The 26,428-nt window shown below is 39.6% G+C and overlaps 1 protein-coding gene across 4 annotated transcripts; it reads right to left on the bottom strand.

The window, feature by feature from the left end:
• Positions 1 to 37: 37 nt before the first annotated feature.
• Positions 38 to 23,301, bottom strand: LOC120421851 (sterol regulatory element-binding protein cleavage-activating protein). Of its 4 annotated transcripts, none has more exons than XM_039585139.2 (8): positions 22,931 to 23,301; positions 15,930 to 16,950; positions 8,008 to 8,551; positions 5,243 to 7,702; positions 5,017 to 5,185; positions 4,610 to 4,957; positions 4,341 to 4,547; positions 38 to 873 (listed from the first exon to the last, which is right to left on the bottom strand). In XM_039585139.2, the coding sequence occupies exons 2-8, from the start codon at positions 16,409 to 16,411 to the stop codon at positions 692 to 694; spliced, it is 4,392 nt and encodes a 1,463-aa protein (XP_039441073.1). In that variant the 5' UTR covers positions 16,412 to 16,950; positions 22,931 to 23,301; the 3' UTR covers positions 38 to 691. The 4 variants fall into 4 exon arrangements, with proteins under 4 accessions (XP_039441073.1, XP_039441074.1, XP_039441076.1 ...); XM_039585140.2 differs by having other exon boundaries at positions 15,930 to 16,947; XM_039585142.2 differs by having other exon boundaries at positions 23,071 to 23,301.
• Between the last annotated feature and the right edge of the window lie 3,127 nt (positions 23,302 to 26,428).

Here is a 26,428-nt window from a genome sequence, read left to right as displayed (position 1 = left end):
TGGATGACAAAATCTTTTTTTAGTTATTACTGCTTAAATATTTTCCATTTTTCTGTTGCATTTGTTAATCTTGCTGTAAGGTAGATGTTTCAATGTTCCACTTTGCATTAGTTGAAAGGCCTTCTCGTTTGTTTTGAATTGATTTTGAGTAATGAGCTGCATGCATGCTTTGCTTGTGTGATTAAAAACTACGTTACAATCTACTGAAATTTTTAGTTTTCCCATTTTTGAACGTTTTCTGCAGTTTTGTTTTGCATTGTTTCTCCGAAACTTGTAGTAAGGACACCTTTATTTCCACGTGCACTTTTTATTTGTTTCCTTTTAGCCCTATTTTCACAGTCCTAGAACTTGGTTCGTAACACTAAATAAATAACCGAAAGAACAGTGGGTTTTCTAACGCGCGCGCTTAGAGAGCTACAAGCGAATCCTTCAACGTGTTCAACAATTTTCTTAAAGCGACAAACAACGGAAATCTCCTCCTAGCTAAGGGCAAATAAATAATAGCTAAAACAAACTGAGCGGTGACTTAATAAGTTAGGTTTTCTCTTAGGTGGTGTGTTTGCGTCAAACGAAATCGCAGCGTTAATCTAAAATCCCTAAACACTAGTTAGTATATCTTTAGTTTCCAAATTCCTGGGTTTGCTACTACTGTTATTTTGAGTACTTTTCTTCTCTTCGGATTATCGCCGTCCTACTCGCACTTGTCGGCGGCAACGAGCGGGAAGCGCACGATGCGCATCTGGTTGCCGTAGTCGCAGATGATGGACCCGCACGCCGGCAGCATAATCTTCGGGCTGAGCTGCGAGTTGGAGCAGTCGAGCTTGACCTCGCGGACCGCTTCCCCCGTCCGGACGTCCCACACGATGAGAGATCCTGGAAAAAAGAAGACAGTTATTTGCTTAAGCATTGCGCTTTTTAAAACATTTTATTCCTTTTATGCCATTTTTTTTTAGATTTCGGTTCTTTTTTTAATATTATACCGAAAAACATCACATTTGGCACACCCTATACAACGACAATGCAGTCATAAATCGGAGCGTTTGATACGGTATGTCCACGCATCATTCCTCCCCTGTAGATTTTGAGAAATCTGATCGATTCTAAGAATCCACTCTTGAGTAAACACAACACAGTAGGGCTGGCCGCTTTAATTGTTGTAATCCTTTTTCCAGTGTACTGCCTTTATTAACAGCTATTTTATCTGTATAAATCCTCAGCAAATTAAAACATGTTTGTTTGAAGGGCACTTCCATTATTTTGTTGAAAATGTTAAAAAAAAATCTTATTTAAAATTGTACCATCGATTTAAAATTAGTTATTGAAAAAAATGAAATTTTAAAATTATTTTTTTAAGCGACTCTGAAAATTTTAATTATGTTTAGTTCAGTTTAAAAATTTGGGTAAACCTTAAAGGTATAATTTTCTATGATCCAAACATTTCTAAAAAAAAAACGATAAAACTTGTTTTGTTTGGATAAAATTAAAGAAAAAGTCCTATAGTTTTGTTTGAATAGGTCCTATACTGCCGTTCTACGCATAATTGTCCCATGTCAGTTTTGGTCGATTTTGACTTTATGACATTTTTAAGTTTAGTTTGATGTGTACTTTAAGAAAAACACATAAAATCTGGTACTTTGTTCGGAAACTCATTAAAAACAACACCAAGTCACTTTGTCCCATCGTTAAACTTCTACGCATAATTGTCCCACCAAGTATTTTCTTACACGGAATCATTAGTTTTACTAAACATTATGTCTTGTTTACCTTTTGTAAAACAAGAGAATCACAAACAAAGGTGATAAACTGCTAACTGGGGTGATTAGGGACACATAGGGCGAAAAGGAACCCACGGGACAATTATGCGTAGAAACACAGAAATCGGTCGAAAAATTTCAATCGCGTTTTTCTCAGTTGCACTTTTTTGAACATGGGACAATTATGCGTAGAACGGCAAACATAAACATATGAAAAATAAAAAAAAAACATATGAAAATAAACATATGAAACACAATCGTGGTGATTATTGCATCCGATCGTAATATCTCGATCGCAATTTCTCGACTCACGATCAAGATTTCTCGATTGAAATATTACGATCGTATTTTGGCGATAGTAAGTCGTAATTTGTCGACCTACCATCGGTAAATTAAGACTGACGTTCGAGAAAATCTCGAGATGTGTTTTAAAATTTTCAAAACTGTAAAAAAATTGTTAGAATAATGTATAATCTTGATTAATATAAAAAATATATGTTTTAGATAAAAGAAAAAAAGAAAAATAAAAAAAAAATCCAAATACATAAAACTTAAAAAAAAAACTTTTAATTTCAGAAAATTAAAAAGATTTAAAATTCTTAAAAATCTTTCAAAAATAAAAAATAAAAAATTTTGATTTCAAAAAATGTGTGTTTTTTTTTAAAATTTTGTTCATTTTTAAAGTATTTTGAAATTTTGATTTTTCTAACTATTTTTTTTTTTTGAAATATTTGATTTTATATATATTTAAAATTTTTAGAATCTTTAATTTTTTTTTAATTTTTAGCATTTTTGAAATTTTTTGATATTTTTTAAATCTTAATTTTTGTATTTTAAATTTTCTTTTTTCAATTTTTTTTTAAATTTTTGAAATTGCTGAATTTTTATTTTTATAAAAAAATTATTTTGCGTTGATTTTTTTTTTAATTTTTTGCAATTTTTTTCCTTTGTGGAAAATTGTTCATAAAAAATTCCATGGAGCTTTTTCAGGAAAAAAAGGTACACTGAAAAAAATATCCCGTTTTTTTAATCTAACTTTTCATCACTAAAAGTTGAATTTTCAAAATGCGTATTTTTTATATGTTTTGGAGATTAAAAAATAATAACATAACATAAAATATGGACTCTGAAAATTTTAATTATGTTTAGTTCAGTTTAAAAATTTAGTTAAACCTTAAAGGTATAATTTTCTATGATCTCAAAATTTCTAAAAAAACGATAAAACTTTTGTTTTGTTTGGATAAAATTAAAGAAAAGGTCCTATAGTTTTGTTTTAATAGGTCCTATAAACATATGAAACACAATCGTGGTGATTATTGCATTCCATCGTAATATCTAGATCGTAATTTCTCGACTCACGATCAAGATTTCTCGATTGAAATATTACGATCGTATTTTGGCGATAGTAAGTCGTAATTCGTCGACCTACCATCGGTAAATTAAGACTGACGTTCGAGAAAATCTTTTTAAAATTTTCAAAACAGTAAAAAAAATGTTAGAATAATTTATAATCTTGAAAAAGATAAAAAATATATGTTTTAGATAAAAGAAAAAAAGAAAAATAAAAAAAATCTTAATACATAAAACTTAAAATAAAAAACTTTAAATTTCAGAAAATTAAAAAGATTTAAAATTCTTAAAAATCTTTCAAAAATAAAAAAAAATAATTTTGATTTAAAAAAATGTGTGTTTTTTTTAAATTTTGTTCATTTTTTTAATTTTGTTCATTTTTAAAGTATTTTGAAATTTTTGATTTTTCTAACTATTTTTTTTTTAATATTTGATTTTATTTATTTCAAATTTTTAGAATATTTAATTTTATTTGTTTTTCTTTTGCATTTTTGAAATTTTTTGAAATTTTTTAAATCTTAATTTTTTTATTTTAAATTTTTTTTTTCAATTTTGTTTTCAATTTTTGAAATTGCTGAATTTTTATTTTTATAAAATTTTTATTTTGCCTTGATTTTTTTTTAATTTTTTGCAATTTTTTCCTTTGTGATTGTCCATGAAAAATTCCATGGAGCTTTTTCAGGAAAAAAGGTACACTGAAAAAAATATTCCGTTTTTATATCTAACTTTTTCACTAAAAGTTGAATTTCAAAATGCGTATTTTTTATATGTTTTGGAGATTAAAAACAACATCTTTTGAGCCATCGTGCGTGTTGGTGCAAAATCTGGTTACGAGATATGAATTTTTAAATAAAAAATAGTATTTTTTGAAATATCGAAACTGTGGAAAATAAAATTAAAATTTTGCAAAATTTTCTGATCTTTTCAATAAAAATATTTCAATAATATTATAATTTGATCCAAAATACGAAGTAAGGAAAAAATACTATTTTTAGACCTTAAAAACAAAGTTAAATAGAAAATGAGTTTTTTTTTTTCAAATAATCCAAGACTCATCAAGTTAAGCAGGTATTAGACTATGACAAACAAACAAACTCTTACTTTTTCGTGTTTGACAAAGCAAACTGCCAAACTGTCAAAAAGGGCGAGTTTGATGGTTTGTCAGTCTAGTACTAGCAAGTCTTGCTTAAATTTCACTAGAAATAAAATTTTGCCCAAAGCAAAAACTCTACAAACCTGGCTTCCCCGTGACCAGCAGCGACGGCGTCAGCATCACCAGCGCCGAGTATGCGTGGCTCACCGTCATCGTCGTCAGCGGCTGGCCCTGGAACCGGTCCCACACCCGTATCCGCTCGTCCAGCCCCAACGAGATCACATAGCTGGGCGAGCAGGCGAGCGCCACGATCGAGTCGTCGTGGGCCTCTATTTTGTACATGCAACCACCTGAAACGAGCAAATGATGTTTGAAACGTCTTTGAACAGGAAGATGTTGACAGTCGTCGCACCTCTACTCAAATCCCACACGCACAGCAGCCCATCCTGGCAGCCGGACGCGCCCATCCCCGCCTGCCACTGGTCGATGAACAGACACGAGATCGGCCCGCAGTGACCGTGCAGCGTGTACTGCAGCTGGTGACTCTCCAGCCGGAACACCTTCACCGTGTGGTCCATGCTGCCGGTCATGACGGTTCCGCCGGCCACCTCCAGACACGTCACCGGCATCTGGTGGCCCTGCTGGTGAAACTCCAGGATGCAGCGCAGCTCCTCTTCCGAGGCGTGATGAACGTTGGCCGGACCGGTCGGTTGCTGCTGTAACATGCTTAGGCTACCCGCCGAACCGGTGCGAATGTGCGCTGGAATGTTTAGGGAAGCTTAACAATCTGACTTGGTGAGTTAAAGTTGCAATTCTTACTGCGCCGGTACGCGGACGTGAATCCCCAGTCGATCTGCCGACCCTGGGTGTACGTTTCAAGCCGGAGGAAGTCGATGCGGCCGCTGAGCCGGGCCGCCACCACCTTGTCCCCGGTCAGCTTGATGTTGGTGACCCCGTTGTTGCGGGTGTGCTCCGTCTCGTAGATGCCCTGAAACAATATAACTCAATTAGTTATTACTTCGACTTTCACGCTCTACAATCTTACCTTAAAGTTGCCGGTGGTGCCCTCCCAGAACTCGAGCCGCCCGTCGGCGCACCCGATCACGATGAGATTATCCAGAAAGTCCAGACACCAGATCGGCGAGGTTTGGTAGGATTTCTTGCGCGCCGTACTGCTGCCAGGTTTTTGGGACGTTTCTTCGCTGTGGTTTTGTCGCTGCTGCACGGTGGCCGCCTCGTAGTACGGATTTGGACCGGAGGACGAGAGGAAGCGGTTTCGGAGCTCCGCGCCAAGCCCACCGTTGCTGAGTCGCTTTTGTGAGTTCGCCGGATCGCTGGTAAAGTTCTTCTCGTACTGCGCCGCAAAGTCAAACAGGGACGGATCTTTGCCGGTTTTGGGTTCTTGGCTTTGGTTCGGGCTGGTGAAGTTGAACTGAAGTTTCTTTTTAAGCTTGAAGGCGAAGCTGGTGGGAGACTGTTCGGGGTAGATTTCCTGCATTCCGGTGATGTTTGTGTTGGAGGGTTCGCCCTTGATCAGCACAGGTCCGGGTGGCGATCGTTGACCCTCCTTGCGCTGCATGTCAAAGTGGTTGTTCCGGTGGATTTCCGCCATCAGTTCGCCGTTGGTTACGTCCCAAATCTTGACCTGACCTTGTAAACAGGAGCTGGCGATCATGTTGCCGTCCGTTACGAGACACTCGATGCGGTGGTTGTGACCGTTGACCTGGATGGGGACGCCTTCCAGCACGCGCTGTTCCTGCTTTGGTTCCTGCTCGTTTTCACTGTCCGCGGTCCAGCTGGCTCGCCATTCGGCGTAGTTCCGGGTGCACATACAGCGGTACAGCATCACCAACAGGTACGTGACCATGAAGATACTGACGGCGATCAGCATGCAACAAAGCAGGATCTCCATCGGCGTCTTCGGATAGAACGGAGCGTTGCCGGTGTTGATGTTCGGGACGTCTCCGGTGTCGGCATCGTTCAGGTCGAGCGGATCCAGCGCGGCGGCCAGTGCCTTCCACTGGAAGTGATGCGGCGCTTTCTCGTCGGGGTTGCGAAGCTTCTGAGCTATTTGAGGACTGACCGCGTGCGATAGCTTGATCGAGGGAAGAACCGTTACGTACCGTCCGGAGAGCGAAACGTTGTACTGCTTCAGGATCGACGACCAATGAAAGTTGGACAGCTGGTAGACGGTCTCGTAATCCGGGTGTCTCAGGCGATTCAACTGCTCCGTGATGTTTGGGGTCCGCTCGCTGTTCAACTCTCCATCGGCAAAGTGGTTGAGGTTCAAATGACCTGCTGCGTCGGCCGACCTCAGATCGTGCATATCGCTCACCGGGATGTCCACCCTACTAGCCTCTCGTGCCGCTCGCTGCGCCTCCATATTCTTGTCGATCATAAACTCGATCAACCCAGAGTTGTAAATGATGTTCGATATCCAAAGCACCATCCAGATCATGAAGCCTCTCTGGGCGAATCGCGTCCTCGCCCAAAAGTTCACGATCCTCAACCGCTTCGGAATCTTCTTGTCCTTCCCATTTCCGCAAGTCGTCAAACTGTTCTTCTTCGCATGCCCCCCACCACAACTCTGATCCAACCCGGAAAGCTTCGGGTGCGACATCGATCGACTAATCCCGCCATTCCTCGCACCTTCCTTCTCACTCCGACGATCACTGTTGTAGTAAAGCATCTTCGGCAGCTGACGCACCTCCGCACTGTACTCCACCCGTTTAATATCCAGCGCGAGCACCGTCGAGAAGAACATCATTTGCAGGAAAAAGTCCGAAATCAACCCCACGATCGCGAAAATACAAAACTCCTGAATAACCGGCACAAACGTGCACAACCCAATCGTCAAGATCGTGATCTCCAGCAGCAGATTCTTCGTTATCGACCACCCCTCCCTCGACAGGCCCTGCGCAACACGAATCTTCACATCCAAATTATTGTCCGTCGTCAACACACTCTTCGTGATCACCAACACATTCTCCAACCCCACCAAGATCACCAAGTACGGATACACCCCCTTCGACTGCAAGCTGATCGTCAACCCAAAGAAGAAGCACATCCCCAGCGACATCAGCAAACTCCCCAGCACCGTCAGCACCGCACTCGACGCCAACACCAACCGCGATCGGATCTCCTCGATCTTCCGCACCGAGTAATACACGTACAGCCACAGCATCGAGATCGCGATGCACTGCGGCAGAAACTCCTTCCAGTCGAACTCGCCCGGGTAGAAGATGTACATGATCGAGGACTGATCGAGCGGGCTCGCCTGCTGCTGCTGCTGGCGATCTTCCACCGGCTGGTGCAGCGGGTACGTCCGGGTGAGCTTCTCCTTGAGGGAGTTGATGAAGGTTGGGTTGTTTTCGCGCAGGATCAGCGTCACCGCGTACTGGATGATGCGGGAGCGGACCCGCATCGGGTACCGCTTGACGCCGGTGTCGCGCAGCGAGATGCCAAACAGCATCTCCGAGGTGGACACCTTGGACTTTTGCAGGTTCTGGAAAGGAGAACGATTATTAGAGTTGATCGTCTAGAAATTGAGTACACAACTCGACAGTTTTGAAGTTGAGTCAGTTTTGTCAAGGTATGATAGATAATTGTGGGTGCGCATGTTTGCTTAAGATCTTTCCGTACCATCTATACCCGGAATTTACAATTTTATTTATTGACAAGGAAGTCACTAAAATTCAACTCTGTCAATTAAAGCTTGTTCAGGTTGTCCAAATTTATCATACCACTACAAAACTGAAGCGTTTACATCAACTTCAAAAATGTCGAGTTGTGATATCAAACTCATCTTACATGATTCACAAACACAGTGTTCAGCAGGTTGCTGTCCTTGTTAAAGTTCTGGATGTTTTGCTGCCACAGGTTGGCCGGAGACAGCAGCAGACAGTTGTACTCCGGGAAGAGCATCTGCTGCGACGGTCGCTTCACGTTCTCCACGTGCAGGCAGATGTCGCTGAGCGTGGTTTTACTACCCTCATCCTCGTGGTTCCGCACGATCTCAATCAGCTTAAACACCTCGTACAGCGGCCCCCGATAAGCGTCCGTCAGCTGCAGATCGTTGTACCGGCTCGTCCACGGTACCACGCTCGACCGCAGGATGATCTGCTGCACGTACAGCAGCGGCTCTATCCGAGCCCACGGAAACGGCGGGTCCACGCTGATGTTGTAGATGTTGAAGATGTTGTTCCCGTTGAAGCTGAACGGATTGTACAGCTCCGACGTGGCCGAGCTCGAGTTGGCGTTCGTCAGGTGCAGGTTCTGGCCGATCTGTTCCGTGTACGGAAAGACCACCTTGGTCGGGATCGTCCCCGGCAGGGGGATGTTCAGCAGAGGGTAGCTGCAATCAAACAAGAAAAACAAACAGTCAGCATGATGTTCTAATTAAATGCTTTTTATCAGTAACCTAATTCTTAAAACCCCACTAGCAAATGACTCAACTCGGCTTCAGGTTGCGTCATTCGAGTTGATAAAAAAGTGTCGTATTTCTGCGAGCAAGAGTAGTAGGAGATCCCCGTCAGTCAGCGCGGCTCGTACTCGTCCGTCCAGCTGAGTAGAGAGTAGAGTAAACTAGCGTAACGACCTTATGCAACAAGTGCAGCGGCGCACTACTACGTCCACTATCTTCTTACTATCTGGCGAGTGTAAACGTGTAGTGAGTAGGTCGTAAAAGAGACAAGGAATTCACTAGCTGTGGCTTCCTAGCGAAACAAAATATTCATTTTGACACGTGCGAATTCTTCGGAAGAGTCTCCCCGTAGAAACAGCAAACCTGTTCTTGTCTTTTTGTTTTGCTTTTTTTTTTTGCTTTTCCTCTCCTTATCTGACATTGACATTCAAACCCATGTGATAAGGGGTGTTCGGAGCGCGAAAAGTGAAGAAGAAAGATAAACAGCCGGTTTTTTCCAACTTTGCCGGTTGGTTTCCGAATGTGCTAATTTGGTAATGGGTGCGCGCGGGCTTAGGTAATCGTTGAGGAGATTTTGGGTGGGTTTCTTTATTGCATTGCATGTGATCTCATGTTCCATAATTAGTTGGTAAGTCATTTATTAAATATAATATAGAATGGGTGTACCCTATTTCTCATAATAGACATTCGGCATAACCGGGTTTTCTATAAGGACCTTTGGCATAATTGGTCCAAGGCAAAAAGGACGTTTGGCATGATGGCAGGGTGGCTACTAGATTCCTATTTGTTAATCCCGGTTTTCTCCTGCATCCAAAATTAATTTTCCGAATATTTACATCAAATTACAACGCTTTTCAATCTGATCTGAGCATGAGCATGGTTGACTGCCAATGAGCTGCTACTCCGTTATTGACAGATCAGCTGAAGTTAAACAATGAATCAAAAATGATCAGTGGGATAAGGTATTGGCTTTTCGATGCCTCCCGAGCTACGACGCTATGGGGAGGACTTTCATAGCAGACCCGTCGGCGAGCCTTCCGAGCAACGATGCTATGGGAAGGTCTTTCTGGTTAGCACATAAAATCACTCACACACAGTTATTTTGCTCCACTATTAACTCAACGACCCAAATTGTCAGTGCGCCTTTCATTCATTATATAGAAATGGCTTTTTCACCGCAAAAAAATAAAACCTTATTCGAAAAATTTAAACACAATCCACCCGACGCCGTGCCTTCCGATCAACGATTATTTAGGAAGGGCTTTGAAAATCACAAAAGAAATCACTTTTCACTCCGAATATTTTTTACGACCACGCGCTCCCTTTGCCAATTATGCACTGATGACGCTGCATTTTCAGAGGGTAATCTTCTCCTCGCAGCACACAATTCACGACAAAAATGCGAAACAAAAGGCACACAAAAAAATTACTTTTCACTCCGATTTTTTTTTACGACCACGCGCTTCCTTTGTATTTTTTTGTTTGGCTATTAGGGTGACCTACGCCGTGTTAGGGTGGTCCAAAAAATGGCAATTTTCGTCATTTTTCGCAAAAACCACTTTTTTCCAAAAATCATATCTCCGCTACATTTCATCCGATTTAAGCTGTCTTAGACGCAAAAGAAAGGTGATTAGTTTAGATATTTAGGAAAAAAAGTAAGAAGTTTCAAAAATCTAGCTTAACATTTGAAAAGGTCGTATGAAAACTTAAAATGCTGTTTTTGTGAAGGTCTCGGGACCAAAGAGCCTTTGTCTGAATATATTTTTATCGGATTCCTCGGAAAATTTCACATAACATATCAAAAATGGTGAAGTTATGTTTTCGATACTCTGAGATACGATATTTTAAATAAATAAAAACTGGGTTTTTCGACGCGCCACGCGCAAAAATGGAAAATTGACGAAACGACTTTTTTCACTAAAACTGCGATAACTTGGAAATTTTAGTGATGACCTATACATGTTAGGGTACCAAAAGTTGCGTATTTCAATTACGAACATGTTAAGCTAGATTTTTAAAACTTCTTACTATTTTTCCTAAATAACCAAACTAATCACCTTTCTTTTGCGTCTAAGACAGCTTAAATCGGATAAAATGTCGCGGAGGCATGATTTTTTGAAAAAAAATGGTTTTTGCGAAAAATGAAGAAAATTGCAAATTTTCGGACCACCCTAACACGGCGTTGGTCACCCTAATGACCAAACAAAAAATACGGGTCTAATTATTTCGGCCAAGGAACCCCTAGAAAAATTTTGAGCCCGATCGGAGAACTTTTTTTTCGAATCATGCTGTTTTCGTGGGGAATTGCTGTATAAACATATGAAACACAGAACCCTTGTAACAAAAACTCCAGAACACATAAAAGAGTTATCTACTTCTTAAAATTCTGGGGTAGTTAAAATATGACATCCAGAGTTTTTCGGGATTTCAGATTTTGTTTTATTTTTTTGTTTTTCATGGTTATATTTTTAAATTATTTTTCGAAAAAAAATCAGCTGATTTTGCAAAAGAATGATCCTTTGGCAACACAACTGACCAACAGCAGTAACAAAATAAATCAAAGCGGCATGTTGTTTTGAAAAAAAAGCTTAATAAGGAACTGAATTAATCTCAAAATATAAATGATCAACAGTTTTGAATTTAAAAAAAAAATACTAGAATTTCCAATTTATTTTTGAGAGATTACACAGAAAAAAAAATTATGATAAAATACATCAGGAAATGGTGACAGATTATGTGCCAAAAAAATGTGTAATCCTACATAAGAAAATGATGAATTTTAATCACTTTCTGGTGAACATACATTAGTTTCACATTTTTACACATTTTTTAGGTGATATTACTTAAAAAAGAGATAATATTCAACCTACCAAATTTTCAACATTCTCAAATTCAGCTTTTTTTGCTGTGTTGTGTAATCCCCAAAAATAGGAATAAAAAATCTAAACTATAGGGTGAGTAGAATCGCTGCTACAAACACACTTACAAAAAATTAAACCCACTATCAGTTTGTTATCACCTTCGTTTCAATTATCAAGACGAAGGAGGTATATTCGCGTAAAGCCTTATAAATACACCGCAACCAGCCAGCCAGCGATGCACGTCAAAACTGGTTTTGTTGATTCTGAAATGCAATCTCTCGTAGAACCACGTCAATAAACATTCAACACATGCACCGGGTTATAAACACACCCCTTATGCGGTGTTTGGACGAAAATTTATTGAAATCACTCTCATTGATTTTTTTTTTTGTTTGGTTTAAGATTTTGAATTAAAGAAGCACCTCCTAATTACAGCAATTTCAATGCAGTTTTGCAATTCCCTCTAAACTGAGTCATTATCGAATAATTGAGTAATTTAAAATTACATCCACGTAAAACGTGTTCAACGCGCACTTATCGGAAGGCGTAATAAATCCCCCCTTAATGGCTGTATTGACTTTTCCATTGCCAAAGTATTCCACCACCGACAAGTGATGGACAGGTGGCACCAGGTAATTCCTTCCTGGGAACGCCTCAATCTGTTATTCTCCATTTGGAATATGTTGTACGCCTTCGTTCCAGGTGAAAGTCGAACACACCCACCTGCTATTAGTATGAAAATTTGATAAGTTTTTGAGTGGTGTTGCGATTTAAACCTAATTTTTGGCTGGCTGAAACAGTACAATTATATTTTCAGTGACAGACACATCTGCAAAGTGCATTTCACCGCACACAACACACCAAATGAAAACAACTTTTCCCCCGATAACTGATAGCGCGGAGTTGGTTGGTCGACGGCGATGCAATTGCACAGTGATTGATCGCAATGTGCTTGCTCGCACAGGCCAAGTGACCGACAAAACCAATGATTGCGGAACAGCGACGCAAACGTTTCAACGCCGCTTTCGCCCGGCTGGTGCTTTTTTTAATTTGAATAATTGCGCATTTGCGAGAAGAAATTGAAACTCCCCGGGCGAGAAAGAGTGGTAGCTTTTGGAGGCACCGTGGGCATAGCAAAAGGTTGATAAACTTTGTAATAAATATGATATATCTGAACTTATACTTTTGATTTTCAAGCAGGTCCTGGTCCATTTCAGTTTTTAAGAAATTTGAAACACGAACTTCCAGCTTTCATTGTAAAGATTTCATCGTCTGTGACTTGAACCGCTCCCGACGACGATTGTCTTCTCTTGTTGCTGCTGGGTTGAGGGAGATAAAGGTAAATCATCCGCCCAGGATCTTGCCATGCATTCAGAACTATCAAGAACTGTTCTTTAAACTCTTCACTGATTAGATCCGGAACCACTTTTAACTTTTGGAACGAAAAAAATCAATGGAAAACGCCCAGCAGCACAAAGCGCGCGTCAAGTGCGCGAACTGTGGTGGAAACCACACGGCGAATTTCCGTGGCTGTGCCGCGCGGAAAAAGTACATCGAGGAGCAGGACACCTCTAGCGTACGACCCTCCCGGTTGGGGAGGTTCGTACGCTGGAGTAGCCGCTTCTGGGGGCGGTTCTCCCCCGGGACAAGCTGATGTTACCGGTGATGATCTCTTCACGCTTCCTGAGTTTTTCGCCCTTGCTGGAGAAATGCTCACGCGCTTTCGTGCCTGTCGAAACAAGGCAGAACAATTTCAAGCTCTCAGTGAGCTGATGATGAAATACATCTACAACGGATAAGCTGCCTTGTGCAGCGAAGTTTTTCGACGTCAATAGACAAAACATACTGTGATTTAGTTTTAAGCTTTTCTATTTCTATCTTTTTCCTTAGCAAATCTAGAAGGTTTTTTTTAATATTTCCTTCTCTTGCCAAATCCATTGTTAGAATATCCAATTACATCAAAATGAATTATAGTTCAAATCATAGTTGAAAGGAACTCCAAAACTCTATTAGGTTATAAGAAATACGGAATTGTAAATTGATTATTTACCAATAAAATAAATTGAATTGAATATATGTACCGTCATCCCACATATTCGGAACAGTCAACAGATTGGGTAATGTTCAAAAAACTATAGAAAATCGATAATATAACATAATGATTTGCTTTTGCCTCTATGGAAAAGCTTTTCTTGTGATCTTTCGATTGATGTATCGACCAACTTTAATTTTTTACTTTCTATATCAGGTTTTTTAAAGAAAACCAATGATCATTGAAATCCCAAATTTCGGAACACTTTGTTCTTACGAATACCTATTCCCGTGCGGTTGTGACATGAAATTCATGCATACCAAAAACCAGCTGGACCGAGCCACGTAGCCCAGTGGTAACGCTTCCGCCTCGTAAGCGGTAGATCGGGGTTCAAATCCCGGCTCGGACCAACACAACTGGTGATCTTTTCCCTTCTGGAATCGATTGCTTAGTAAAGGGAAGGTAGTGTATCGTCACAAACTGGACCTTATCAAGACACCTTAGGAAGACAACCTATGGAATGTTTACATTAACCTTAACATATTAACATTAAGTTGAGAATGAAACTGCCGCTGAATCCGCTTTGTAAATGCCGGCCGCGATACTCTTCAAGGGTGTTCCCCTCAGGAGCTGGGAAAGATTTACTTTACTTACTTACAAAAAACCAGCTGACACACACATGGAAAGCAAATTTGCATGGGTTACTGATGAATTTCACCGAACTTTCATGCAGCTTTTACTACATTGTCCTGTACTTTTTATTGGAATTTAACGTGATGTTCAAGTGCAGCAGAATGTAGTCGCCGGATTTTCATGAGTTGTTGCTTCGAGGGTCTTGTGATTTAATACTTGTACTGATTCTTCTTTTCGTCTTATTATGGAAGAAAAAAGGGGTTGTCTTTTTTTGATATTTTTTTTGTGAATATATCAGTTAAATTCATGTGTTCCACGATTGTGGGAGACACAATAACATCACACAATTATTATGGAACAGGGAATTTGGAGGGAGTGTATTGCTGGTTTGGATAAAATGGTTTTGAAATGCAGTTTTTTTTTGTTCAAAATAACTACTCTTTCTTGTGAATTAGCAAGAGAATTTCCAAATAAAGGTTTTTAAAAGTAGTAGGGCCAACAGAAAAGATGTATTGTACAAAAATGTTTCGTGTTTGTGGGTGTTCCGAATATGTGGGATGACTGTACATTTCCTGATCGATGTGGTGTGTTCGGCAAAGTTTAGGTATTGACCTTCGGGAAGTCGCGTGTTTTTTCCTTTCTTACAAGTGCCCTTACAAACTGTGTACAAAGTACACGTACGCGACTGCCGGGGGTTTAATTATGAATTTCGTTAAAAAATTAAAACGAAGAAATAATACCCAAAATTTAAAAAAAAACGTTAATTTTAAATGAAAATTTGCTGTTTTTCGTTTTCTTCCTTTTTTGTAAATATTTGGTTTAAGAAACATTTAAGATTGGACCTCTGAGTTGCTGAGATACAGCCGGTAAAAGAAAAAAAAAACAGGTCAATTGATGTTTCCAAATTCTTACCCAAACAGCCAATGTCAATGTCTCAGCAACTCATGGTCCAATATTCAATGTGGAGAAATGAAACATTTCGATGCCTCTGTGCTTTTTTATGCTAACTAGATAGGGAAACCAGCAGGCTTAATACAAGCGAGCACAGAGGCATCTGATTGTGAAATTTTCTGATCTTTTAAAAAAAATATATATTTTGAAATTGTGCGAATCAAGACTAGCATTTCATAAGGGTGTAATATTGAAACGACAAAATTTTAGAAAGCGCTTAATTTTTTTTAACACTGGAACGCCCAACGCATGTCCAACTTACACGGACGCCCAAGCCTCCCAAACAAGTTGGAACGGTAACTTCAACTCGCCCGTTCTCGGGCATAACTCAACCAATCGGGACGATTCTTGTTCCCAGTGATTTGTAAGAATGTCTAGATGATCCTAAAATTTTGCAGAACTTGATTTGAACAAATCTGTAATTTCTGCGACCAAAAACATCGTTCCAACTTTTTTTAAACGACTGCCTCCGCGGAATTTTCGGCGATTTTTTTTTTACACGCGAAAAAAAAAGTTGGAACGATGTTTTTTATCGCAAAAATTACAGATTTGATCATCAAATTAAGTTCTGCAAAGGTCTAGAATCATCTAGACATCCTAACAAATCACTGGAAAGAAGAATCATCTTGATTGGTTGAGTTATGCCCGAGAACCAGCAAGTTGAAGTTACCGTTCCAACTTTTTTGGAGCCTTGGGCGTTGGAATGTTAATCAATAAACGGATTGCAATAGATTAATTGAAAATGTTGTTCAAATTTTAGTTTAAGCTAATTTAATCACAAAAAGGTTTTCAATTTAGCTCTTAGAAAAACAAAAAAAAATACAGTACTCACCAACAAAAAATAATCAACGCAATCGACAAGCTCGTCGCACACGTCGGATAGCTGGACAGGAACAGTCCATGTTTGTAGTAGATCTGCGACACCCGCGACGGCAACGAGGTCGAGGTCGCCTTCCCCTCGCCATCCCTGCCCACGGTGGCCCTATTTCGCGAAATGGTCCTCACCGGTTTCGCACTCCCACCACAACCGATACTCCCATTGCCAATCGTGGCCGGAATCGGCGCCGGCATGCCGGACTGGCCCAACTTCCCATTGCCGATCGGGGGCGTCGTCGGTGGCGTCGTTGCCATGGAACCGGTGACCAAAGCACCGCCGTACGAGTGCTGCAGGTGCTGTTGCTGGTGATGGTGATGACTGTAGTAGTTTTGCTGCTGAAGAGGGGGCGATCGCCGGTGGTTTCCGCCACCATCTCCACCACCGCCAGCGTTGCCACCCGGTGTAAACTGGGAATCGATGCTGGACGACGAGGTCATCGCCGCCGTCCGGTTTCAACTGGTTATTTGCGTCGTTTAGTCTAATCAGCACGACTAAGCTGTTCACGCGATGACACGCACCTTCTTCCTCACTTCACAAATCTTTCCACACCGAAATCTTCAAGGTCAAAACACGTTACGATTACAGCTTCCTCTGTAGCTCAGTCCTCTGGGACTCAGGTCGTCGTCTTCGTTTCGCACAAGCACTCTTGGAACACTCATGAAAATTTCCATTATACATTTGGGACGCGGACGGGGACTTCTTCTTCTTCTTGCAGCTACTCCCGTCCTGTTGTTTCAGAACTTGGACGGCTCTTCACTTCACTTCATTTGCACCTTCGAAGCGACGCGACGCTACCAACTCTCTGTGATTTCTGCTGCAAATTTCCTTCTTCCATGAATAATTTCTTCCTTTTAGCAAGTGACGACGTCCAGCGCTCGCTGCTCCGTTTCAATCAAATTTTATTGACTCACAAAAGCTGCTTGTAATGTAACTCGGCAGAATGAACCGCCTTTGCTTTAACTTGCTTCTGCTGCTGCTGACAAGAGAGAGGGAGAGAAAGAGCCCCAATGAGTATGATATTCAGTCTTGTTGTTTTCGTGGTTTCAGCTCTGCTGCCAGTTTTGGCTGGTTGATGGAGCACACACACATCACTGACTGTGGGACGGAGCGGAGAAGGCATGAATGATCGTTGATTAACCTCAAGCGATCGAGGTTTGAACGGGTCCAATGGATGACTTCTAGGTAAACTTTACTGATTGACCTGAGGAACAATTAACGCGAAAGTGATAATTTGAGATTTTTTTTTTTGTTTCAGAAATTCTGTGCGACCATTTAAATCTCACTCTTTTTTAATATTTTTCATCCATATGAGCAAATATTCTCAAAAAAAGTCCCTTGTGTCAATAATGTCATTTAAATTTCACAAAAACTCAAAATATTTTCAATCCAGCACAGACATGCAAAATATGAGTTTGAACAGGTAAATGCATTTCAATTTGTTTCCATTTTATTAGGGAAAAGTTTAAGTTCCAGAAAAAAAACCCATTTTTTTTAACTAAACAAGATTATTGCTTTAAAAAAAACATAAAACAAGGGGAGCAAATTTTTCGTAGAACTAAACGTATAAATAACCTTCAGAGAACTCACAAAAGCACAAGAACATCAAGTTTAATTTTAAAGGAACAAACACAGATAATGCCGGAGGTTGAAATAAAAAAGCTTAGATTTGAGTAAATAATCATTTAAATTTAGAAGAAATTAAAAAAATAAAGAGAATGAATAAAAAAATTAAAGTATAAAGTTTAAAAATTTACAAATTCACACCAAATAATTACAGAAATTGAGATCAAATTATCTTCTTTAATAATTCAGAATTTTATTTGTTTTAATGTTAGAGTTTTTAAATTGTTTTATTTTGAAATTTGTTTTTATTTTAATTTAAAGCTTAAATATTTAAAATTACAATTTGTTTTTGAATTATGTTGTGTTTTTTTTTTCGAGGCTTTATTTTTTTTCAATTATCTCAAAATTCAAACATTTATGTATTGTTTGTTTTTAGCCCTCCTCACCTTACTGAGGAAAGGCTATAAAATCACTCGAAAAATGAACTTCTTAATTCGACCTTGTAGACCCACCTTCACGTATACCTATCGACTCAGAATCATGTTCTGAGCAAATGTCTGTGTGGATGTGTGTAGGTGGGTGGACAAAAAAATTGTCACTCGATTATCTCCGGACTGGATGAACGGATTTTGACCGTATTAGTCTCATTCGATCCGTCTTGGGGTCCCATAGATCTCTATTTAAAATCAGCAAGTTTAGTTAAGCACTTCAAAAGTTATGCTAAAAAACGATTTTGGCGTATGTCCGGAAGATTGTAAAAAGGGTGGTTTTGCAAGAAACCCTATCATGTTATACATTTTCAAAAAGGTATTAAAAAGACCTTTCCAATGAGCCTAACACATTGAAGATCTGACAAACCTATCAAAAGTTATTAGCACTTAAGTGTTATTTATACACTTTTTGGAGGCCGGATTTCAGATATTTCAGTAAAAATTATGTCCGGGTCCATTATGCGACCCATCGTTAGTTAGATAATCAAAAGACCTTTCAAATGAGCCTAAAACATCAAGGATTTGACAACCCTATCAAAAGTTATTAGCACTTAAGTGTTATTTATAAACTTTTTGGAGGCTGGATCTCAGATATTTCAGTAAAAATGATGTCCGGGTCCATCATGCGACCCATCGTTAGTTAGATAATCGAAAGACCTTTCAAATGAGCCTGAAACATCAAGGATCTGACAACGCTATCAAAAGTTATTGGCACTTAAGTGTTATTTATATACTATCTGGAGGCCGGATCTGAGATATTGTGATAAAAATATTGTCTGAATCTTCCATGTGAACTTTCGTTGGATAGGTTTTTTTTTATCAGACCTTGCCGATGAGCCAGAAAAATTGAAGGTCTGCGAACCCTATCAAAAGAAATCAGTAATAAAATTGATTTGTAAAGGGGTTACATACATGTTAATCGGCAAAAATGTCAGAGGTTGGTTTGAGCACACACTTACACTTTTTTTCAAAATCTGTTTTCAGGGCAATTCGCAATTCGCAATTCGCAATTTTCAGTGTAAGAACGGGCCTTGACCGATCTTATGCACTAGGTTCCCGACGAACACGCACTGCCCTTACACCTACATCTCACCCTTGCTCTGAGTCAGTACGAGCAGCACGCTAGAACACGCTTTGAGTGTTCGTGCCAGGCATGCACACCTTCTTTTCCGGTTACGCATTTTAACTCGGCCGGGGGTGGTACATTACGTAGGGTTTGATGTAAGTATAAGCGCCTATCCATTTAAAGTGCGCCTATCAACTTTCATTAAAGCAAAAACTGTTTTATTTTTAGTTTGAATTTAATAACTAATTGATATTTACTGTGTATTGTTTTCTCCTGAAATCTTCCCTATTGTTGAGTCTTTTTATCTGTTGCTATTTCTTTTGTCGCGGTGTTTTGTTACAATTTTTGGTCCTAAGCATGTTATAAAAGTTTACCAAAAATACAATAGTAATATTTGTGTTAATCCTTTAACCATTCCATAAATTGAGTAAGGGCTCAAACCTCACTTGTTTGAAAAAAGGGTGAAGATTGAAAACAATTGACAGTAAAAGATAATTTATTTTATAAAAATCAAGTATCAATAGTAAGAGAATGATGAGCGTATTTTGAAGAATAAAAATGAGAAGCTAGATGAATTAGATGTAAAATTAGACAATAGTTAATAAAAAGAGATACAAAACAAGCTTATATTATAGTAATGATAATTTATAGGAAAGATAAAGAATTATTCAAATAAATAAATTCACAATAAAATCAAAAAGGATTAGGCGAATGATAAATAGACTTGATATTACTAGTACATTAAGGAAAAGTATATTTTTAAGGAAAAAAAAAAATAAAAAATAAAAAATAAAAAAAAAACAAAACAAAGTTAGTTACAGCAGTATCAATTGATAGAAAAGAGTGGAAAATCTTTGAGAGATAAGAGAATCAAAAGTTAGTAAAATTAAAATCAAATGTTGGATATTAAATAAAAGAATCAGTGAAGAATTGGGAATCAGAAGAGCAAAATAAAAATAGGAGATAGAGAATGAAGAGAAGAGAAACCCCGTTGTGCGATGTTTCAGGTACATCCACAGCAGTTGACTCAACATACTGCGAATCAAAACAATACCGTCTACAATCACAAATTACTTCCCTTTCCCACATTGTTGCGCCCCTTTCTTTTAGCCGTCTCGACTCTGACCCGCGGTGGTCAAAGGTTTACGATCCGTTTCCACAGGCCACCAGCTAGGTCATCATGAAAACCAAGCCAACGTGGAGGTAAGAAAATAGGACACTCGCAAGGAGCCAGAGCTATACTGTTCTGATCAATATAATTCGGATGATCTAACAGAACTACGGATGTAGTTAGTTACGCTCCTTCCAGGATGTTCCTTACGTGGACGTCAACCGAAGAGCACGCAACAAGGTCAGTGCCATTGCATGCTCTTAGGTATCAATCCTTGGCCTGCAAAATCTGTTTTCAGGGCATTAAAATATTCCTTTTCATCTATTAACAAAACAAATTTGAAGACATTTGGCTGTAGCATTGCCGAGCTATAGAAATTTGAAGTTAGCAGTTTCAAAAACGGGTGCCACGATATCTCATCATTGCTTCGACCAAATCGGCTCAAAATGTTGGCGAAGACTCGTTAAACCGGTCCCGTGTGCATGACGAAGGCCGATTTTCAAAAAGTTTATTTAAAAAAAAGCTAAAAATATTGTTCTGTTCTACAGATAAAAAATCGCCAGTTTTTGATTTTTGTATTTTTTGAAAATTCAAAATTTCAAAATCCGGCTTCGTCATGCACACGGGATATGTCTTGGGAGTCTTCACCCAAAATTTCAGCCAATTTGGTCCGTCCCATCTCGAGATATCATGGCACCCGTAAATCAACTTGGTGTTCAGAGAAAAACGCTCAGAAAGTTAGACAGTTTGCTTTGCGCATGGCAAAACTTTGAGCTTTAATATTCTCTAACCCAGTTAAATCATGAAATACCATCATGAAACTTTCAGGAGTGATCGAAAATCATCTTTTAAGTGGATTTAATCAATTTTCTGTAATATGAAATTTTGTGATTTTCTACATGTATGTAACCCCTTAAACATGTTAAGGGAATGTTGCTATTTTTACTGAATGTATTGACTTTATGAATGTGAGGAAGGCACAAACCACCTAAAGGTGGATTAAGTATCGTTTTGTTAATCAAGTTATTCTAAAATTTAAAAACAATTTTGAAAATAAAAACTAAATACAATAAAAAATACATTACAGACTCGATTATCCGAAGGCATGGGAAAAATTTCACTTCGAATAATCGAATCAGGATTGTTTTTTCATTGTTTTATTGTAGATTGTAAAGCTTAAGTATAACCCATAAACTACTCTGAAATGAGTAAGAGATTTTAAATCCGAGATGGCGACCAAAAAGGCGTGATAACACATCGAAACAATACAATTTGTTATTTAAAGGCAATCAAATATTCAAATTTGGGTCGCAGAACTCGAATTTTATGTAAATAGCAAAAAAAATGAAAAGATGCGAAACAAAATATTTTTGGTCATGATTCGATTATCCGAAGACCCACGCAAACCTTCTGATAATCGAATTTCGGGTAGTCGAGGCTTCGGATTATCGAGTCTGGACTGTAAAATTGAAAAAAATCTAAAATAATCGAAAAACTCTGATTGAAAATTATAAAAGACAAAGAAAATTCTAACTGAAAACTAAAGCTAAATTCAACAAAAAAATAATGTAAAAAATCGAAATTTCAGGGATGCTCAAAAACAACCAAAATACAAAAAAAGTCATAATTTAGTTTATTTTCCCATTCAAGAAAACAAAACTGCAGAATTGTAAATTTTTAAAACCTTATACAATTTTTAATTTTCTGAATTTTCCAGGGCAAATTTTAACGGATTTTTTTCAGTTGGAATGTTTAGAATGCTAAAAAACTGGACTCAAAAACGTGTACCTACAATTATTTTATTTTATCTGTTATTCTATTCAAGAAATTATTATTTTTTTATATTTTTTATATGCATTTATCTAAGCCAAGTTGAATACAAAATCCGAGTCAGCAATTGTTTAACTTGCAAATTTAAATAAATAAATCAAATCTAACTGAATTACGAATGATAACCCACAAAAAAAGTCATGTTCATTAATCGACTGCAATAAAAAAAAACTAAATTGCATCTCAACTTCCTTTTTTGTTAGCATTCACTTCTTCGATCCAACTTTGTTGCAAAACCTTCTCGATGGCATGCGCGCTACCGTAAATTATGGCCACACTCGAAAGAACTGGTTTTGCTTACTCAACTCCGACTGAGCCAGTGGATTAGGGTGCCATTCTGGTGAAGATGAACAAGTCACTTGACCGTGAAGTTTTTTTAGGGAAGCTAATTCCCAGCATTGAATCATTGTTTTCTTTAACAAAACAAGAAAATTTAATAATGTGTTTAATTGTCCCACAGTGAGCAAAATCAGAACCTCTCAGGGAAACTCGATATTATTCCGATTTCTCCTATTCCTCAGCGCCAACACCCAAACAGTCCTCCGCCTGTCCTGACCCAGCCTTCCCCCTCGTGTCGTGTGCGGTCACCGACGTCGTCGTCGTTAATGTAATCAGTCACTGCAAACGCAACAAAAACAACAAAATAAGTACAAATCGACGACGACGACGAGACCAAAGAGATTGCATGCATGCAATTAAACTGCAAATTTTCCTCCTCCCGGTGGCCACCGTCTCCGCTCCGTCCCCAGAGAAGGACACACACAGACGCACGCACACGACATTATAATGCAGTTTTGCTTCTGCGTAATTTCCGCGCGGCCACTCCGTCGTCGTTCCGGCGGATTCGCCCCACACGCAAAAACAAACCCGCTCTCTCTCCCTTGCTCGAAATTACATAATATTTTGCCGATATTTTCGGAAGCTCACAACACGGCGAGGCACGACAGCAACCGGGAATCTTCCTTCTTCTCCTGCTGTTCTTCTTTGAAGGAGGAACGAGATCCCGTGAAAGAAATCTCGGGTTCAACGCGTCACCTGGTGAAAATTGCGTTGCCACTTTCAAGCTTCAAAAAAGCCAATCACATCATCTCCCACCCCACAAACAACTTCACTGTGCCAATTTGGCACCACTTTTCGGCTCGGACGGATCAATCGATTCTGGATTTCGCGGCGGATTAATCCGAATGTTCTTTCACTCTTTAACTTGTGCGGGGCAACTCGCGAAAAAAGTACCGAACGAACGAATGAATGAGCTGGCTGACGTTTTGCGCGATAAGCGCACCTGGCGAAAGTGACAGTTCTGTTTCTGTCTCGCGACGGCTACCAAATTTATGATGCGATGATATCGGCCCATGCAGCAAAAAAAAGGGTTTTGCGATGAAGGAGGAAAGGGCACAGATGTTAAATATGAAGACCAAACACTAATGAATGTAAATCAGAGTCTCGGCCCGAAACTTCAAACACGAACAAAAGCAGCAAACCGAAGATTGGCATTGACGTTTTGGAATTTTGACAGTTTGGAACGCAGGAATTACCCCATTATCGGTTTCCCTTAAGGCTAGTACGCTGATCGGAAGGAAGGGGGTCAAGAAACAGCTTTACGAACAGCAGAACAAAGAAGAGGGAACGATTTCTTGGGGCTTTTCTTCACCCTCTCTGGCTTGCTTACTCTGCCGCTGTTGCCCATTTGAAATTTTTCTTGACCGATTCCTTCCGAAGTGCGTATACCGCTTTAGCCCGGGAGCATGTTGAAAGCTCCCATACAAACTGAGCGTACCTCTTTTTGTGGGCCCAGTGGGCCTAAGATGGCGGCCTTTGATATTATCTAGCCGATTTTTTGAAGGGGTAGGATGTGGTAGGATTTCAAGTGTGCAAATATTTGGTGTGCAGTTATGTTTTGCAAGGGTGGAGAATTTGGTGCAAAGTGTGCAATAAGAAAAATAATTGAAAATCAGATTTTTATTGCTCTGAATTTCGTGAAGAGCGAATCCACGATCAGAACATATCCATCTCGCATTGAACTCATCAATCTGCATGCATTTTCAGGGGTTATTTGTACGTAAATTACTGGCCGCTGGGCCAAATAATAGAACTCTAAGTAGGTATATCCCAGTCACGAAATATTCTAGCAGAGCTGGTTCTGTCAGAATCCTGCTAGAACCATGGAACGTTTCTGCTAGAATGCTGTTAGAATATCCACCTCTGTTAGAACTCTGCTCGAATCCTGCTAGAACGTCGTGACTGGGATAGTGGGACAAATCAATACACCGAGTTTGAAGGTTTGCGAACGTCAAAAATCTTAAAATGTCTGTCTTATAATGCCACCACACACAAGATTTGCTCAGCATTTGATACTGAGTCGATATGCATACGTGAAGGTGGATTTAGGAAGTAAAATTGAGAAGTTTGATTTTCTAGCCATTCCTCATTGAGAATACGAAGGCAAAAATACAAATAAAGTAATCGGGTTTTTTTTTTCCTTGCACCAATTTTTCTGATAAGCCCTAAACATTTCCACAACATTGCCAAAGACACCAAATCGATCAGAAAATACCTTCTCAAGATTCAAATTTTCGAATATTTACAGGCCCATTTTTAATGAACAACCCTTAAAATTGTATGAAGAAAAATAGATGGAATGAAAAGTTGATTTGTGTTTACGTACCTAACCGAGTACCTAACACTTTTTTTTAATATGAGCATGAGCATGGGTTGTCTGCCAATGAGCTGCTACTCCGTTATTGACAGATCAGCTGAAGTTACACAGTGACTAGGGGTCGGACAGAACGGTCAATACATTATTAATGCATTAAAATACTTCGTTAACAGATCGACATTTCGTCAATATATTAACTCGATCCCACCATGACCTTTAGAACCTTGGCGAGTTGAAATGTCATATTTAAATCAAAACAAAACAAATTTCTTGTTCACGGTTTCACTAAGTCGTTCCAGAAAAATGTAAAATACCGGAGAAACGGTGGCAGCGACTTCCAAACCGTTGGAAACATCCGGGCAAGGTGGTGTCGATGCTGGGCACGTAACCTCCGCATCCGCCGCAAAAGTGCAGTGTGGGAAATAAAGGGTTTTTGGGACAGTGGCTTGAACAACGACAATGTTGCGAATCGAACCGCACATTGGTGTGTGGTACGCCGGTCCCGGCCTAGATTTCCGGATGCTTCATCGGTCGCTTTGTGCGAAAAAGATCTGGGGCACAGCAAACACGAATTCCGTTGAAAAGTCAAGCATCGCCGTAGATTTTCAAACCGAGAACCATTTTTGAAGACTTCCGACAAAGAAGTGAAAATTAACGCTCAATCAAGTTTTTTTTTTTTTGATTATGTTTCTATCCCGGCAGATAGTTCTCGGATCAAAATCTACCAGGCTTGGTTTGGTGTGTTGTTTATCCTAATACGGGGGAGACGACTTACACCTGGAATAACTTAACGGCCTATCAACAACAGATAGCATTCTGGTACTCAAGTTTGGCTTCTTCTTCGGGGTCTCCCAAGATACCAAATTGCCAAATCTGGCTGGTCCACGGGTTGGAAGCACGTCGTCTGCATTGGCGAACGAAACATTCAACTCAAGTTCCAGTACGTTCGCCTTCTTCGAGAATCTGGTCTTCCTAGCCGAGCTCGTCGAAAAGCGAAATCACCTCAAGCTGAACGAATCATCGTCTTGGCGCGGTCTTGGCAAGAACCGGCAGTGACTGAATGTTCCTAAAATTCTTGGAATTGCCCAAATTATCTAGGGTAAATGCACTATCTTCGATAGACGAAATGCTCTAATCTTTCAATCTTAACAAAATAAAAATCATGGTGAGAGTAGGTGGAGGGAGAGAGAGAGAGGGGGTGTGGGGGGGGGGGTTGGGGTTTGTTTTGATGAGTTTAATCGATATCGACATACAATCATTGGAAATATAACACATATGCGATCAGTAGTCTCGTCTCCAAGGACTTTTACAGCAGCACAAAGTCGCTGATGTTCTCCATCGGCTGGCACAGACTCCTTGCGGCGGCCGTCTTACCACTGACGAACTGACGTGCCACCACTGACGAACTGACGTGCCACGAGCCAACCACTTTTGACCGCAGTTGTCTTCTTCTTGTTTGGCGTTTTTGCTTCTAGCGAACAATCTGTCAACCGATTTTTCTCTCTTCCCTCTCTTCACTAGCTCTCTTCTCTCGCTTCGCGTCAATGTTTACATACAATATATTGTTGAATTCAGCATAAACTGACAAACGCTTTCGCCGAAACAAACAGCGCGCTTCAAAATTGTTCTGAGCGCATACTTTTTCGAAACGACGCAGATTACAAATTGAAGCATAGTCGCAATAACGGAAACCCGTGAGGGAGAGAGAATTAGTTCAGCGAACCTGAAGGTAGATGG

Source organism: Culex pipiens, chromosome 2 (genome assembly GCF_016801865.2).
Source record: "Culex pipiens pallens isolate TS chromosome 2, TS_CPP_V2, whole genome shotgun sequence".
NCBI lineage: Eukaryota > Metazoa > Arthropoda > Insecta > Diptera > Culicidae > Culex > Culex pipiens.
This window is presented reverse-complemented; position numbering and strand designations above follow the sequence as displayed.

Coding starts and splice junctions, on each gene's coding strand:
- LOC120421851 (XM_039585139.2), bottom strand. CDS start 16,411: ATGACCTCGTCGTCCAGCATCGATTCCCAGTTTACACCGGGTGGCAAC. Junction 4,958..5,016: donor CACGTCCGCGTACCGGCGCA/GTAAGAATTGCA, acceptor TAAACATTCCAG/CGCACATTCGCACCGGTTCG. Junction 874..4,340: donor GCTGGTCACGGGGAAGCCAG/GTTTGTAGAGTT, acceptor TCTTTTTTCCAG/GATCTCTCATCGTGTGGGAC.